The sequence below is a fragment of the Crocuta crocuta genome, unplaced genomic scaffold (assembly GCF_008692635.1).
Source record: "Crocuta crocuta isolate KB4526 unplaced genomic scaffold, BGI_CrCroc_1.0 scaffold52, whole genome shotgun sequence".
Lineage (NCBI taxonomy): Eukaryota > Metazoa > Chordata > Mammalia > Carnivora > Hyaenidae > Crocuta > Crocuta crocuta.
The window spans coordinates 1,810,626-1,829,471 of NW_027528617.1; the positions used below are offsets into that span (position 1 = coordinate 1,810,626).

At 39.8% G+C, this 18,846-nt stretch overlaps 1 protein-coding gene across 9 annotated transcripts in view; it reads left to right on the plus strand.

The window, feature by feature from the left end:
- ALPK1 (alpha kinase 1) overlaps positions 1–18,846 on the plus strand; it is a 128,224-nt gene that overhangs the window by 65,456 nt on the left and 43,922 nt on the right. For all 9 annotated transcript variants that reach the window (XM_077755018.1, XM_077755017.1, XM_077755019.1 and 6 more), the window contains one exon: positions 3,881–4,035. In XM_077755018.1, the coding sequence (XP_077611144.1) occupies positions 3,881–4,035 (155 nt within the window). The remainder of the gene's footprint in view (positions 1–3,880; positions 4,036–18,846) is intronic.

The window sequence follows — 18,846 nt, forward strand, 5'->3', positions numbered from 1 at the left end:
GCATTTGAATAAACTTTCCTGCATTTCTAGGAGTGTGTTTCCTTTATGTGCTTTTAATATTTTTTTTTTGTATTTTTGGTGATTGGCTATTCCTTGCAGAAATAAGGTTACATAAAACACACATTCCCATCTCTCTTGTTGTGGATAATTATGTAATGGGGAAGGTTCTGGAGGAGTCTCCCCCACATTCTTGTATATTGTACACACATTCAGACGCACTCTGAGGTACCTATAGGCGTCTTAAATTTTTGTAACCTGTTATTTGTGCCCCTTTCAAGGTAAAATGCCCCAGGCCCCATTGTTTCACAACACCTTAGTTTATGTGTTTTCCTTCTTTCCAATAGCCAGATACACCACTGCATGATTTTGCTTGCTAGTTATATGTGCCCATCAGCCTGAGCGCACCATGATAGGTGTTAGCCCCTTTCAGGGAACGGCAGGTACTTGGCGCCTCTAGAACACGCCGAACGGCTGGGTTTCATTTCCCCAGGGCCAGCGTATTGTGTTCTATCTACCTAAATTTTGCTCTTGTCCTTTGCTATGTGGCATCCTTTGTCTCTTTAGCCCAAATTCCTTTAAGCTTTGTGTTCTCCCTAGTGAAAACTCAGAGCTCCCAATTGGGTAGCCCCCAGTTGGGTAGCATTTTCTTTTTTTTTTTTTCTTTCCAAGTGCCACAGAATAGGAGGAATAATCAGTTTAGTTTCGGATAAGGCAAATCAGGGCTACAAAATCATTCAATTAGCAACGGCCCTTCAGGTAAGCTGCTTGGGGAAGTAAGTGATCAGAGAGGCAGAAGAACGATACTGCTCCGTCAGGGGCTGACTGCTTGGCTTGGCTGACTCTGAGAAGCCAGTGGGGGAGGAGGTCTGTGCTGAGCCATTGACAATCTCAACATTAACTGCACCCCACAGAGGCAGGCTTCGCGGTCCACTCTGAGCGCCAGCAGTACAACTGGCGGTAGTCCGAGCACAGAGTTCCTCCCTGACAGGTGGCAGCTTCTGAGCCATACTAGTGACTGAAGTGGTCACTTGCATGTGCTCCAAGAGGAAGGCATTAGTACAGGGCCACTTATGGTGACAGAGCAAGCCAGGGGACTCAGACATGATGACTATGGTGTTTGCTCTTTCCTCCTCCTCCTTCTCCTCCTCCTCTCAGCCCTGTCCCCTTCCTTCGGAAATTGTCCTTGTCAGCATGGGTGACTACCTCTAGCAACTTCCTCAGAAATACAGAAGGAACTGAAATTTAAACGTGTGTGTGTGTGTGTGTGTGTATAATATGATTTACTGTCAAATATATATATATGATTTACTGTCAAATTGGCTAACATATAGTGTGTGAAGTGTACCTTGGTTTTTGGGGTAGATTCCTGTGGTTCATTGCTTATACACAAGTGCCCTCCTCAATGCCCATCACCCATTTTTCCCTCTTCTCCACCATCCCATCCACCCAAGGTTTGTTCTCTGTATTTAAGAGTCTCTTATGGTTTGCCTCCCTCCCTCTCTCAGAGATATATTTTTAAAATGTATTTCAGAGGAATCATTTATTTCAGAGTGCCGCACTGGACTCTCCATGTTCTGGCATGATCTGTAAGGAAGGGGTAGCATGGAGGAGGCAAATGAGTTGTACAGAACCAGATTTTCTCCATCATTTTGAAAAAAATTGAAAATATTGAAACCATGCAGTGCCAATATATGGTGAAATTCTTTGAATCCAGAAATCAGATTCCTGTTGTCATTTGACTATTCATTTGACTCTGGAGGTTGATACTCATGGATAGAATGTCCAAATTTATCAGTCAAACCGAGACATTGAGAGCAAGAAGGAGCACTATTAATAAGTACACCAGGACCACAGAGAATTTTCCTAAGTGAACAGGACTGAATGAATAGTCATCCTATTCCCAACTATTTAGAAATATCATTTAAGAAACTTTCTTTACATACATACTGGAGCATTTCTGGCAGAGGGCCAAGCTTTCCAGCAGATTATGACCACGTAGGTCCCTAATGCCATAGCTCTGCTTTCTTTGGAGGAGTGCTATTGCATAGGCTGTGCTCCATAGTTGAGGGTTGCTGAATCAGGGAGCTGTGATTTCAGTGTGAAATTTATAAATAATCCTCAGTAGTCAGTACAGATTACTCACTGGAGGGGCCCATCTGAAATGCTCTCAATGCCAAGCAGTGTCTCCCCACCAGGAGTCATCCTTATGTTTGCCCGTTTGGCAAGGACACAGAAGGGCATCATGGACCAAGGCAGAGTTAGGTTTTCTTCCTTCTCTTCTTTTTGGCATGTCTCATATAGGTATAAGACTAATCCTTCTTTTAACTCTCAGGGTGTGAATTACAGCAGTGATAAGACATGATGCCTGTTTTCAGGGAGCTCACAGTCCAGTGAGAGGACAGTATGGTTTCAGAGCAGTGGCATGAACACTGAAAGGGCATGCATCGGAGGGCTTGGGAGCACTCATGAGGGACATCTCAATTCCATGGGATGGTCATAGCAGGGTGATGAGGAGTAGCCAAGTTTGCACTGAGTGCTGAAGCCAGGGGGCCTGAACTTGATCATGCAAGGATTGGGAGAGGGCAATGCAAAAGTGAGGACATGATATACAAAATCATTAAAGAATTGTATGCAGGGCAGTGGCCTGCCCGATCTTGTTCTTTTTTTTAGCAAAATGAGGATCAGCAGTGTGGAAATTGGAGTAGATGGGGCAAGATAGGGAGCAGGGTTTCAGGCAAGAATTACTGATAATGACAAGGAAGAAACAGATTTTTTTTAGAATCTACAGAATTCGATAACCAGTTAGATTCAAGAAGGAAGAGAGAGCAAAGGATCTAGACTGACTTTTAGGTTTCAGACTTGGTGACTCAGTGTATGGTGGTAGCATTCATCAAAATAAATCAACAGATTTAGAAAAAAGACAGTGAGCTCAGTTATAGATATTTTTGAGTATGAAATGTCTGTAAGATAAGCACCTGGAGATTTACAGCTGGCAGTCATATGACCAGGTCCATAATCCCTTATAGAGACCACTGGGGGTTCACATGTGCTTCAGAATTCAGAATTTTTCAAAAGTTAGGAAGGTAGTGGGGGCCCATGCCATCTACTCCATTCACACTCCAGTGGAAGCTGGACAGCACCTATAGTCAAACATGAGTTTTACCACAAAACTTTTGGCTTCTCACTAAGTAAGATGAACAAGACTGTAAATATCCTCTAGTCAGCTCAAGTCTGGGTTGGGTGCGAAACGTAACTAGTTTCCAGAATTTTGGGGGGTTTTCCAGTTTGGATAAGATATTGTGGACCTTTGTAACAAGGTTTGATACCCATGAAGAGATGGAATGTATCTACTAATGTAAAACAAGACCATCTCACAATAAATTGATACCATTTCAAGCGTCATTTTTTTGTGGTCATTGTCAATATTCAAATGTAGTCCACAGTGAAAGTAGGAGGTGAGGCGAGGTCTTGGAGAAGGAAAGAGACTGTACAAATTGACTCTCTGCATTCCCCAGCTGCCACAGCCCCAGATGTCATTCCACCTCAGTCCCTTTCTCATTTTACAGGGAAAATAATATTTCCTTCATTCCTTTCTCTGATTCTTCATGCAGAGATAGTCACTGAAGTGCTTTACTTCCTGCTAAAAACCTTTCTTAATGCCTGACTACCCCAATTTACCTGAAGGGCAAAGCAGACCAAGGCCACCCCTGACAGATAGCTTTGCACTATTATTCTTTGAGTCAGAGCCACCAGCTCAGACCAGCCAGCAAGAGGTAGGAAAATTTTTTTTTTTGCCACTGAGGTGCTTCATCATAACACTGGTAACTCAACAGCCTTTTCTTTGACTGCAATTTCCTTACCTGAACTCTGACCTTTTCAGCTTCACTCCCCAGTGAATTAAGGACCCTGATCCAGGAGGCAAAGGAAATGAAGTGGCCCTTCGTGCCTGAAAAGTGGCAGTACAAACAAGCCGTGGGCCCAGAGGACAAAACAAACCTGCAGGATGTGATTGGCGCCGGGTTGCAGCAGTTACTGGTAGGAAGAGCCACACCACCTGTTCCTCTAACACCCTGAAGTGAGGCATTTAGCCTCTAAGTGGTCTAATAGATTAAATTTCTTTGAAGCATAAGACAGCCCCTACCCTTATGGTCAGCTCTGCCAGCTTGACTAATGTGGGGGAAATAGCTTTTAGAAAGCATTGCCTGTCTATAAGACCTTCTGTTGGAAGCCAAAGCAAGTAAAAGTGAAGAAGGGTGGTCAGTGGGTCTATCGAGAAAACGGTCATCCTGAAATATTTATTATATCCCTGGTAGTCCAGAAGCACTCGTTTTGATTCTGCCATGTCTCTTAGCATTTTTCTTTTGAAACGCTCCTTTTTAAAAATTGGGTAGCTTGAAAAAAATTCATTCACCGCTATTTCATCAGTATGACTTGCTGTCCACCATGTCCCTTCCCAAACCTGGGATCCTCCTCACTCCCTTGTCTCCTCACGATGCGGGCTGTTCAGGAAGTACCAAATCAAAGTCATTGACCTGCTTATTCCTCAACTCACTTCTTGGAAATTGGTCAAACTGCTATCTCTTCCTTGGATAGAAGAGGGCTTCAGGAATAGCACCTGAACTCAGATCTGAGCTCAGATTTCACCCTTAGGTTCTGGGGCTACTACACAGACTGCCATTGTTCTTTTTAGTAGCATTGTTTTTTACCTACAGTCTCTCAGGTGATTGTCAAGGAAGAGAGCCTATTAGCTTATATGTATTTATCTCATGTAAAAATATACATTTGTCTGGAGACCAGGCATTATAAACAATGATAATATCCTAAAAATTTTTATTGCATCAGTTTGCATGAGAATGTTTTGGGGTAACCCCAAAGCAAATGTACAGGTATTGTGTTTGTCTACCAAGACAGAAATTTGGCAAAGATTCCCTGATCTATGTACACATAATGGCATTTTTGGAGACTTAATAGAAATAGCAAAACCCCCACTTTTCCCATGACCCCCCCCCAAATATAAACAAACAGACTGGGGTTAAGCAAACTGGAGACTGCAGGAAAAGGAAAGGGAATATTTGGAAAGAATGCAGTGGTGAACCAGGGATTTTAAATGACCAGGCTTGGTATATGTGGAAAAGTGGAATGGAATAATAACTGTGATCTGTCTATCACTGCAGATTTTACAAAGTGCTTACACATACATCACCTCATTTACTTCTCAAATAGCCCTCCTGTGATTATTACCATTATCATCCCCATTTTACAGATGAGGAAATTAAGGTGCAGGAAGATTAATGTGAGTGGTAGACCCGTGAGTGGTAGATCTACCCCTTCCTCCATCTCGCCACCAGTTCTCCTTCAGAAAGCCCGATGTGAAGAAATTGAAAGCACAGGTAGAATCCCTGAGACCTGTTGACTCTATAGCAAGATGTAGGCTGTCCAGTAGAACTTCCTGCAGCGAAGGAAACATTCCATATCTCTGCTGCCCAGTGCATTAGGCCCTGACCACTTACGGCTCTCCAGCACTTAGAATATGGCAAGTATGAGAACTGAATTTTTTCGTATTATTTAATTTTTAAAAATCAATTTCTATATAAATAGCCACATATGGCTAGGCCTACTGTTTTATTGAACAGGGCATCTCTTCAGAAGTGATGCTTAAAATGAGACCTCACAGCAATAGCACGAGATCACCTAGAAACTTGTAGGATATTCAGATTTTGTCCCTACCCTAGACTTAGCAAATCAAAAACTCTGGGTCTAGCAATAAGCATTAGACAAGCCCTCCAGAAGATTCTCATGCATATGCTAGAGTTTGAGAACCACCGTTCTAAAGACAAGTGGAGGAAAGTCAGAGAGTCTGACCAGGGATGTGAGGGGAGAAGGAACAAGGTAAGGGGTGAAGGAGACTCCAATGCGAAGTTTGCAGGAGACCACCCATAAAAGTAACCTCCTTCCCATTAGTTCCAAGAACTTGTTTAGACTCGGGCCAGTTCCTGAAAACCTCCTTCACCTGCTTGGAAAGCCCTTGTGTGATTTGGCCACTGGTGGCATAGAACGTTCAAGGCTTTTAAGGAAGGTGAGAACAGGACCTCTCCTTTGATCTTTGGGGCTTAGAAAGTTCCTCTGAATTTCAAACACAGGCTGAGAGAGGGAGACTTACCACACCAGGTAAGTCTGGTGATGATAACCAGGGTTTTACTCCTCTCTGTCCATCCCACACTCACCAGATCCCCTTTGCTGCATGCCACGCTGGTCGTGCCTCTAGATGAAAAACTCAAAATGATATTTTTAAAACTTGGTCTGACTGCATTTGGGGTTTAATATGAGTTGGGAGAGAGGCTGCTCCTAGTTGTTAGACGGTATTTATTCCTTCTACTTTCCCTCTACATACTGCATGGATGTCACAGTTGGGAAAATAGAATTTAAGATGTTTGTGTCCAGCTCACAAGATCACTAATGGCAGCTCTAAGAATCAGTCCATTAGGCTTCTTTAGCCCCTGATGTATTTAACCTGGGAGCTTTTTGAACTCTGAGCACCATTTTCTTTAGCTTCCCCAGCAAGCTATAAATTAAGCAACCACACCTCCCAAAGACTCTTAGGATGCTTTCCTATTGTGTCAGACCCCAAGTGCACAATTACTAAACCACTCTGTTTTGTAAATACAGAGAACTATAGCACTCTGTGAACTCACACTACTTCTGGTGTCTTAGCTTGCCAAAAGTATCCCGAGTGAATTCCATGATTTGTTTCTGTCCCATTATCCGTTGGTTTCAATATCATCCTTTACTGAAGCTGGCTGGCCATGTTTTAATAATCAATCAATTATGAGATTCTATACTTTACATAAAAAATTGGTTAAAGGCTTCCGAGTTTGTCTCTTCAGCCAAGTTATCTCTTCTTACAGTTTTTTCCACAAATCTAAACCTGCCATGATGTTCTTTGCCTTAAAATGAATCCTTCCATAAAAAGTTTCCCCTCCATTTTTAAAATTAGCATTACACTTAGAATGTAAACACTGTCGAGTTTAATTACATTTAAGTTAATTCCACAAATAACATACAAAGTTAAGCACAAAATTATACTGAGGGCCTGAGTTAGTGAAATTAAGGGTCATTTATAAGGTTATTCTCTTAGGCTAAACTTAATCAGGAAAAATTATATGTGTTTTATGCTTTGCTTTCTGTTCTCCATGGCCTCCCCCATTTCTTCCCTCCCCACAGTCCCCCCTCCCCTTCCCCACCCCCAACCTTTTCCCCATTTGTGGGTNAGAGAGTTTGTTCGCTCTCTCCCAGAAAAAACACCTGCAGCACGCTCCCCAAGAAACCTGGAGAGATGGGAGATTAATGTGGCTGTAATAGCTGGGCAGTGTTTTTGGTATTATGCCCTCTCCCCAGGTAGATGGGTCTTTTCCGAGATGATACCAATTATTTATTGCTGAAACATCTGTTGATAACTGCAGCTGCCCTTGTGAAACAAAGCCTATCGTGGGGTCACAGGCTATAGGGACCTAAAATCCTACCTCATGCTAGTTTTAGACTATTCAATAACACCCTCAAGTCCATGGGTTACCATCATCTTTAATGTCTCATCATGCCATAGAAAATACTTTGTAAACACTGCACTGCCCTACAGGCTTTGAAGTATTATTTCATCTCCATTGGTAATTTATATTCCAGTGCCATTGTGCTGTGGGAAAAAGAGGGGGAACCTTTTTTGTTTTCCATTTAATTGTATATCGCCTGACACTTTGACCTGTATTATTAGTATTAGTCAGAAAAAGGATTTTCTCCCTCTCTTATTTAAAAATAAAATTTCAAGGGAAAGTAAGCGCTCCTTCAGCTCTTTTCACTCAAAACAATGTTTACACTCTAAGAGGAAAAGATGAAAAGCACAAGCAATTTTTTTCAAGTGTCGGAGAAGGGCATTTCAGTTTTTGAAAGAGAACAGTAAGGCCCTTATAAATATCATTCAGCAAAACCTTTGATGGATTTTTTTCATGAAAAGTATTGAAGGCATTTACCGTTAGCTTCTGTTTAGCTTGGTTTGAGACAGGCACAGTAGAGTTCTTACTAGTAAAATTCTCCTTGCTTCTGAGATGCCAGGGAATGAAGGCATCAGTCTCCATATAGATGCCACCTTTTGTAACTTTTCCAGTGACTTTTACACTTCTAAAAAGGATGCTTTCTGCACAATTAAAGAGAATATGAAGATAAACTTTTAAAAAGAGAATAAAGGACATTGGATTCGCGTGTCTGTCGCAGTTGAGAGCAGGCTGGGTTGCCAGGCTAAGAAAAATTGTTGAACGGGCCCTGGTTTTAAACATTCCTGCAGATTTGGGCATCTTGATCTTGGAGAGGAACCGGCCTCTCCTCAGCCCTGTTTATGTGGAGGGAAGGAATCTAAGTTTTGTGTGGTATCTCTGCAAAGAGACGCAGGGTAATTTTTAGAGGCTGGCTAACGTAAGGTGCAAGGAGATGAGTCAGTCTCAACATGAGAATTTTTTTTTCCATTTTCTCGTCAACTGTATAACCATGAAAATGGAAAGTATGATAACCTTTATTCCACAAATGTTTTTGGAAATCTCTGTGCTACCTTGCAGTAATTTGAAGAGAGACTAAATAAATAAGTAGTTGTTTTCTTACGTGATCTTGGGTGAAAAAGCTTTGTGAATGAACAAAGTTTGATAAATTTAGCTTCCAGAATATTTTTCTAATATATCTCTTCAGATAATCTTGTTGCCTTTAACTCGTTGATATTTTCGTTTTTAAACTACTTAAAGTAACAAGAGGTCAAAAATTAAAACATAAATAGGAGCGTCTCGGTGGTTCAGTCGGTTGAGCATCTGACTTCAGCTCAGGTCATGATCTCACAGTTCATGAGTTCTAGCCCCGCATCAGGTAAGCTGCTGTCAGCACAAAGCCCACTTTGGATCTTGTCACCCTCTCTCTCTGCAACTCCCCTGCTGGCACTCTTTATTTAAAAAATAAATAAACATTTAAAAATATATTGAAAATTACCACATAAATGAATATGAATAAAAATAAGAGTTATTCATTACAATATTATGGGGGAACATTTTTTAAATGTCTAGTGTGATTAACCTAAGAGCAGGGAGGCTGGAGAAGACTTTTAAGCCTACAAGATGAGTATAAATATATTAGGAAGTGAAAAGTCAAGTTGAAGAAAGATACATGGTGTGAGGACTAGGTAAGGTGAGATGCTATCCCTGGAAGTAATAAAATTCTTCTCCATGTATACGCTCTGGGTTAAAGAAGTTCTTCATATTAATAATAGAGAATTCTTGGCTCAGATCCTGGTTCAGGTCATAATCTCATGGTTCATGGGTTTGAGCCCTGCGTCAGGCTCTGGGCTATCAGCCCAGTGCCTGAAGCCTGCTTTGGATTCTGTGTCCTACCACCCCCCCTCTGCCCCTCCTCTGCTCATGCCCTGTCTCTCTCTCTCTCTCTGAAAAATGAATAAATGTTTTTAAAAATATTTAAGGGGCACCTGGGTGTGTCAGTCGTTTAAGTGGCTGACATTGGCTCATACCATGATCTCCCAGTTTGTGAGTTCAAGCCCCACATCGGGCTCTGTGTTGATAGCTTGGAGCCTGAAGCCTGCTTCGGATTCTGTGTCTCCCTCCCTCTATGCCCCTCCTCTGCTTACACTCTATCTCTCAAAAATAAACATTAACAATTTTTTTTAAAAATGTTTAAAAAATAATAGAGAATTCAAAAGCAGTAATAGGTAATTTTGGGATTATGACTCAGCAAGTGATTTTTTTAAAATGAAGTTTTCATCTTCATTTTAAAAAACTCTGTGTTTTGGGGTTTTAATAGTGGAGATCTTTTTCATCAAGAAGCAAAAATTAATGCAAGCTGCATATTCATTCATTTATTCAGCAAAGCTTTATTGAGTATTAACATGTGCCACACATTTGAAATATAGAACACTGAGAGAAATGCAAAGGAAATGGAAGACTTACTTCATGTCCTGGGAAAACCACCAAACTGAAGAGATGGGTCATCCAACCTTTGTCAAAAGCCCTGCTTGTTGGAACGGTTCCTCCCATTTATCAACCACTTGGAAGGTAGTGGCAGGTGCTCAATACATATTCTTCTAATTTTTACAGGCTTGGCAATATGTCCTGTCTTAGCCAATGAAATATGATCAGCAATAACATAAGCCAGTTCCAAACAGAAGCCTTATAAGCCATTGTGTAGTTCTACTACTGAAAGTTTTCTTTTGCCTCATGGGCAAGATCATGCCAAGAACATTCTGGCAATACCAGAAGCTGAGAGAGAGGCGTGCAACCTTAGAGATAGCATGTCCTACTGACGACCTTGATTTTGGACTTCCAGCCTCCAGAACTTTGAAATAATACATCGTCATTGCTTTCAGCCACCCAGTTTGTGGTTCTTTGTTTACGGCAGCCACTGGAAACTAAGACACTAAGGGAAAGCTGGCTGATGTACATGTGGAAGATAATGCAGCAAGAAAGCTCTCAAATGACCTGAACGTTCTTGTATGTGGTCCTATGCCTCTATAGGGAAGAAGGCAAAATACACCACAGTCAAGAACAGAATTTGTTCAAAAGGACATTTCAACAAAAACAGTTTCTAAAGGAAAAAAAATGTAGGGTATGGCATTTACTCTATTATTTCATCCTTAAATATGGCTGGAGAAAACAGATGGGAAAAGCCCATCCTCTTTCTCTTTCATTCAGTTTTGGGGCTGTGGTGCAGTCAGAAGCCCATTGACCCTCTCTATTTGGATGTCCCAGATCCCTCAAGTCCACGAGGGACCAAACTGGCTCATCATCTCCCCACCTCTCGCTCCATCAAGTTCATTTTGTCCTCCTCCAGTGATCACAATATCAGTAAATGGTACCATGAACCTCCCAGTTACCCAAATCAAGACCTAGGAATCACCTTTAATTGTGTCCTCCCATCAACCCTCATATCTTAATGATTATCAAGTCCCACTATTTCCTCTTAAGTATCTTTCAAATACATCTTCCTCTCCCCAACCCTGCTGTAACTATACTGGTTCAGACCATAACACCTCCTTCCCAGATTATATCCAACCCTTCCCCCTACCTCTAGTCATGTCCCCTATATAAATAAGGATAGTAAGTTTAGGCTGCAGAAAAAGCAATGCCAAAACTTAAAGCAATAAGGATTTGCTTTTTCGTGTTGCTATGTGTCTATCTGAGGGGTGCGAGGGAAGAGAGCTCTGCTTCATGTCACTTTCCTCAGGGACCCAGCTTAATGGAACTCCTACCATTTAGAATATTGCTAGTTGCCATGGCAGGAGGAAAGCAAAATTATGAATTGCACAGTGGCTCTAAAATACGTGCATGCAGAAGCAACCATAGGCCACATTAAGCCGTGTAGTCACAACTCACTTCAAGAAGGCTGGAAAACACAATTCTACCTTGTGCTCAGAAGGGGAAGACATGGAAACAGACTGGCAGATAGTACCCATTATCTTCATGTGCTTGAGACCCGCTCCAGACGGTCCAGGGGTCCCTGAAGGATGGGCGGTGTCATAGAGAGAAAGTGAGAGAGCCCCGAGAATCTTTCTGATCACCAGGCAGGCATCTCTGCCCTGTCAGTTTTGGTGTCTTTATTTATAGATGAAACATTAACATGGCATCAGAAAATGGAATCTTTACAATGGATAGTTCTCTGTGATAAGATGTTTTAGAATGTGTATGGAAATAGGTTTTACAGAAATATTCTTGCAGAACTGCCCCAATTATAGTGAGGTTAAGTAACTAAGAAAATAACAGGGTGTTCTTAGTGAAAAACAGGATAACATACACATTTTAATAACGATAAGATTAAGTCATAGGTTAAGTTGCAGATACTCTTATCCATCCTCATCACAGCTGCCAGTGTAAGGGAAGGTGTTTGTGAAATGTAGGCCTTAGGGAAGGGACTGCTATACATCATCAGTTAGCAAAGGTATATGTAGTAACTTATGTTCTGCCCTTATCTGTTCCTTCTCTCTAAGTTAGGCTCTTGTCTCCGGGCAAGACTTCATTGTCCAGTTATATTCTTTATGGCACCAGAGAGCCAACCATACCTTTAAAAGAGTTTAGCTCATTTCTAATACATAGAATAGCCTCTTCGAGTGCATTTACCTTTGTGTCTAGTTTTATGATTTCTTGAATAGCTAGGGCATGAGAAACATTTTTGGTTAGTTGATTTACATGTTGAGCTGTATGACCCTCTTGGACTAATGCAATGGTAGAAACAGAATTGTACATATAGAGGTCAGTCTTTTATGAGTAAGAGTCATTAGCCTGTTTATACCTCAAAGGAAGTATCAAGGAAAACAGGACCTGCCGGAGACACGATGTCTGTTCCCATAATCAAAAGAAGTTCCCACAATAAGTTCCTTTACAAGGTGCAATCATCATACCAGGGCCAGAATAAAGGGACAAGTCACTCCTGATACCAATCAACAAGATACCTTGGGGGTTGATGTTCAAGCAGAAATAATTGAGTGGGGTGGATATTGGCCGTCATCTGACGACAAGAGACCATGCAAACTTGCCTTAACCTCACAAGGAGTTTTCTCAATTGAGTGAGTTCAGAAGATGGCTCCAAACACCCATGGCTCACCAGCCTTACTCTACACAGCAGCCAAAACTATCTTTCTACGATGGCAACTTGACACTTCTTGCTTAAATCCCTGGGGGAAGTCTCAGTTAATTTGAAAACACAAACTTTTAAATGGTACATCTTACAAAAGTACCTAATATCAATCCCGAACAACAAAATCTACATAAATTTGGATTTATTTGGAAATGTTTTTCCATTAAAGTGGTGAGATTACTAGTTACTTTTATTCTTTATACATTTTTTATTCTTTACCATAAACCTCTCTTACCATTATGAAAAAGGAAGGGAAGAGAGAGAAGAATATCCACTCATCAGTCACCTTTAAATCCAGATCAGTGCAAATGTTCAGAAAAACCTAAGTAAGGGTAATAAGGCTATAGTGCACCACTTCTCTCATGCCAAGTACAAATCCTGAATTGCTTCTGTCTTAACAATGAACAAGCTAAGGTCATTAATTAAATGACTCAGACAGGTGTCTTTTGCTGATAAAGGGAGGATTTGCAATTGCAATATTCTTATTTCTGAATCTTCTCTTCCCATCTAATGGCCTGCTATCAGCTAAATATTATTCTGCTCCTGTTCTGTTTTGGGAGATCATTTTAGCACACAGCTGGGTATCCACACATATGGAAAATATATGTGTATATATCTACATAATTGATATTCACAAATACAATTTCTTTTTTTTTATTTTCGACAGAAAGTGCACGTGAGAGTGCAAGAGGGGCGGGGGAGAGGAAGAGAGAGAATCTTAAGCAGGCATGGGGCCCAAAGCAGGGCTTGATCTCAGCAACCAACCATGAGATCATGACCTGGGCTGCAGTCAAGAGAACCGTTCAACTGACTGAGCCACCCAGGCACCCCAATACAAGTTCTTTCTTTATCAAATGATAGAGCTCATTTTAGATCATTTTAGATCATTTATATCATTTTAGAGATCATTTATTTCAAGCCCATCATTTGATCAGTGGGGAACTAAAACCCAGAGAGAGAAAGAAGTGGCTCACCGTAAGTCACAGTCAGCGAGAACCAAAGCACATGACAACCCAGGTCCCTGAATCTCCCTGAATCTTCACAGTCCCATCCTTCACACAGGCCTGTGGTAGGACTGGGCCAGCCTTTCCCAGCTGCCTCCCTATCCTTTCTGCTGCCCTAGAATCTAACCTCTGCTAACATCATGGGGCTTTTTTACTCAGAGCAGAATCAATTAAGACAGACATTTTATAATTTCCTATTATAAATATTTAAAACCTTAGTTTCTTCTGCTGAACCTCATAGTTCTTTGGAAAAGCAGCCAGATAAAATGTTCAGATTCATCAAAAATAAATTTCATTTAGTAAGTGAAAATTAGGCACCCAGAGAATAGAGCTCCTGGAAGACAAATATTAGCTCCAGGGCCTATGAAGTTTCAGACTTTAAGATAGAGTATGATTAAAATCACCAAGGATTTAAACCCTGCTCTAAAACTGTGCCAAAAACTGCCCCTTTTAATACGGTACTTTCAAGTTTCAATGGAAGATAAATTAAAACGATGACTTGTTTTTAAAATTCTACCAACGAAACTTTGGTTGCCCCAGAATCAGGCATGCGAGTTATCCCTTTGATGAGGCTAACCCTATGGCATGAGCTTCATGTCTCCCCATAATGAGACCCAAAGGCTAAGCCAAGTCTTGGAAGAGTTGATCCGACTGAGATGAGCAGACAGAGCAGCCCAGTTCAAAATGCAGGAAATGAACATCTTGCAGTCCTGGGCAGACAGAAGAAAGCAGTGACCTTCAGAAAAGGATAAATCTGGGAGGGTGTTTATTCAGTCCTGTCCACAAGAATAACATCACCTCCTAAATCTTATAGGTGAAAAAACTCAGGCGCTCACAAATATTATCTCTAAAAATACATCTCCCTATATCTGACATGGATTCTATTAGTTTAAATATGAAAATATTGTCTTTGCATGTCAACAAATGTCAGTGGCAATTTCATAGAATTCAACATGATATGTTTACAACATACAATCTTGATGGAAAACCCTCGAAAGTAGATTTGATTATGCCCATTTTGCAGATTTGGTGATTGGTTCAGGGAGGCTCAAGACTCTCTTAAGCTAACCTACCAAGTGGCCCGGCTGACATAGAACCCAGACCTCCCCATGCACCACCTCTCTCTACCTGCCATCATCCTGTCCTGATGTGGCATCACCTACCTGGCTTATTAAACCAATTTGCCTCACTCTCACGAGCAGACACCAAAAAATTTTAAGCTCAACAAAAATCACAGATATTTGGGATTAGGCCTTTCTTTTTTTAGGATATATTTGTACAGCACAAAAGAAAGAATTGCATTAGCCCACTGATGAATTTATTCAGAATTAGTTGCCTTTGATATTTTGTTGTTGTTGCCTACCCCATCAGTAAAAACATTTTAGCAGGCACCCTGATGTACATTTAATTTTTCATTTAATAAGTTATATGCATGTGCTATGCATTACTACATTTTATATATATATATACATAGATATATACATATATATACGTGTGTGTGTGTGTGTGTGTGTGTGTGTGTGTGTGTGTTTCTATAGAATGGAAATTTAAGAACAACACAAAGATTAAATGACCATTTTAGAATAATTTTTTAAATTGCATTATTGGCACACGAACCTTTTTGTTCAATTTAAAATTATAATTGAATGTGTTTAATTAGTTTTTAATGTCTTGGCACTGTGCCTTGAAGATGTGGGTAGGATATGTTTTTTCTTTAACACTTAGCTTTTTAATGGCTGTCATAGTTAAAAGACGGCTTAAAAGACTCCCATTTGTCTGAGTTATTTTTATGTGATGCTTTATTTGGTTTGAAGATCACAATGATGAAAACATTTCCAGCCCTCATGATCTGAAAAACATTTTCAAAATACCTCTTGGGTAGCATACTGTTGTCAACCACTTCTCACAGGAAAGGCAGGAAATTTTAGAGAACTTGCCTGTTTATAAGAAGTCTAAACTCTTTAAAGTTGACAATTCTTTAAAGAACTTTGCCTGAGATGTTTGTAGTCTTTCTCTCTTTTATTATGAGTTATTCCAAAGTATCTGTGATTTATAATAATATCATCTATCAATCTACTTAACCAGGTATGTATAAACTGCAATACAAGCAACTCAAAATTGAGTTCAGGGTTCTCATTGTTGAGGGTTTCCTCAGGTAATATCCATGCTAAGTGGCCATCTGACATACAGGCCAAGTAAGAAGCTGGTGTCCATCTACCATTTTTAAATGTCAAGAAAGCTTTCTTACTGGTAAACTTCAGAGGAATCTTTTTGAATTGTCTTTCTGTTTTGAGAACTGAGAGACTGATTCCACAGATATACTCCCAATCCACTCTCGAAATAATGAGTTACTATTTACTGAGCATCTACTATTGAGCATTTTACATATGTTCTCTTTAATTTTCTCAGTAATCTATGTAATATTATTATCTTTATATACAAGAAGGTTGAAATTAAAAAGTTAAATAAATTACCCTAAAGGGGTAGTGCCTCAGTACAATCAAGGCCCCTTTTTTTGCACCATCCTGCAGTATCTCCCGTAACAACTGATATGACTAGCTTCCTCGTGAGAATAGCCTCAATAAGTTGGCTTCTTTTTCTATATATATATATGTACAATCTGACACATTTTGAAAGCATTACCAACTCAGTTCTGGAACTTGTTATATTTATTCACCATTAAGCCTAGAAGCAAAATATGTTTCTTTCATGATTATTAAACACCTCATACTAGGCATGAATTATTCCCACTGGCACTGTATGTGAATTGGAAATCTCTGGGCTTTCTGGAGTCATTGTCAGGTGGAACTTTAAAAGGGCTTGCTTAGAGGTCACACTCCTAGCCTTTCTCAGTAGCTCTCTCATTTTATTACTTTGAGCATAAGACTGTGACAGCTTCCCTTCACTCTTTGTATAAGGCCGTATCTTTGCCTAATATGCTTAAAATGCACATTACTTATACCCGTTTAAGACTTTAATGGCTTATGTCAGACGTTCCAAACACTGCTTAATGAGCTGACTGAATCAAGATTTTCTGAGTGAGTTGGGGTAGGGGGATGAGGAAAAGGGCAACTTCTTTAAAATATACCTGGAGATTCTGATTTAGATCTCTACTGAGACTCAAGAACTTATATTAATAAAACATTGCTATTGATTCTAATGTACAACCTGGTTGAAGTGACACTATTTTACTCCCCTTTTTAAGTATCTTATTGGTCATCAATAACATATTTTTGTAATTGAATCATATTTTAAATAAATTATAGAAGCTCATTAAGAATATTATAGTGAATCATGAAGACTACTTTGTGTAATGCATAATCATTCCTTAGGTTGACGTTCTCTAGTATAGTAATCTGAGATTTTTTTTTTCTTAATGAGGTTTTATTAAAGCAAGGCTAACCCATACTGACTGGAAATTTATTTCTGCTGTGCATATGTGAATGTGATTGCCTTGGACTATAGGATTCTAAAGTGACAGGTCAGTCCATTTGTTTCTCTAAGTATGCATAGCTGTTAAAATTACAACAGGCACAAGTAAGCTCTTAATCCTTTCACTGATAATTAATAGTTTAAGAACCAGTAAAAGCCCTAGGAAAAATGAGGTCCAAATAGTTCTCTTTGTTCTATACACTGCTACTATGCTAGTATATGTTTTTGGTAACAAGGACAATGACAATCTTGATAAAATTAAGACAATATAGGTAGGGGCTAAGGAAGCTGAGTTGGTAGCTAACTAGACTGGTTGGGTTGGAATCCAAGAACTACCCCTTATTAGCTTCGTCATCATGGGCAACGTATGTCAACTGCATTTATAATGATAGTAATAACAGTAGACTCATAGATTGTTTGGAGGATTAAGTGAGTGGATAACATGAAATGTTTAGAATGGTGCCTGGCATTCAATAAATGGCAGCTATTATTATAGTATAAGCTAATTGACAAAAGGACATGGCTTAGGGCCAGATATGGGATCTTTATAGTTATGAGGCAAGACAAAAGCTTAAGTGAAACAAAAGCAATCGTAAACAATTGAGACTACAAAATGAAAAGATTTTGCACAGCAAAGAAAACCATCAACAAAACATAAAGGCAAACTACTGAATGAGAAAAGATATTTGCAAATAACATATTTGATAAGGGGTTAATATGTAAAATATACAAAGAACTTATACAACCCAACACCAGAAAAACAAGTAATCTGATTAACATGAAATATAATTTTTAAAAAAGACAGAAGCCAATATCAAATAGAGTAATCACGCCTCTAGTTGAATTTTGCTATCAAGACATCAAAAATGACTGAAATATTTTCAGATTTATCTATAAAGGTATTTAGGCAACCTTTCAAACAGTGCAAAGAACTTTACATTCCAAACAATATGTTAGTGAATCTGACAGTTGAACTTCTTCATGAGTCCCTCCCCCAGTACCAGCAGTTACATACCACCACTATTTAAAAAAAGAGAGAGACAAAATAATGTAGCTATGGGAGAACCCCAGACTGCAAAACTGATTGTCACGCTGGCCTCTTCCTCTGCAGCCGTTGATGACAGCCACTGAGATAAAAGAGGCATAAGCGGTGATGAACCACTATTCTGGATGCCTCCCTGGAGTGCCTTAAAGGCAAAGACTGAGGCTCCTTTGCTATTACCACTCACAGAAACCATTGGCTGTTATGGGAGTAATATCCACATAAGGTAGACATGGTTCCCAGGAAACAAAAGAACCCCGTGTAACCTCAGTTCCAAAGTCTTCCAGTTCCATATTAGATAAAAAGAGCTTTAACCCTTGACCTGACTCAGTACTCTTTGAGAAGGGAGACATCTCCCCAGGAGCCAAGGTGGTTAGGACAAGGGAGAAGGATGCATCTTCTTCATCAAATAACTCTTCCTCTGCGGACCAATTTTTGGACTTGCACTCAATGTGTTGACTCGGATCTTAATGCTAAGTGTGTGGTCTAAATATTAAATTTTTGTTTTTAACTCTGACATTCATCTGTTCTATATTTTCTAAAAGCCACTCAAGCATTTTGCTGGGGATTTTCATCTTCAAAATATTTAAAGATCAGATAACACCATGTCTGTCTTTGTTAGTATTGTATATCCAATGCCTATAAGATGCATCTCAATACAATATTTTCTTAGGAGAATGCATAAATTCTCAGTAAATCATA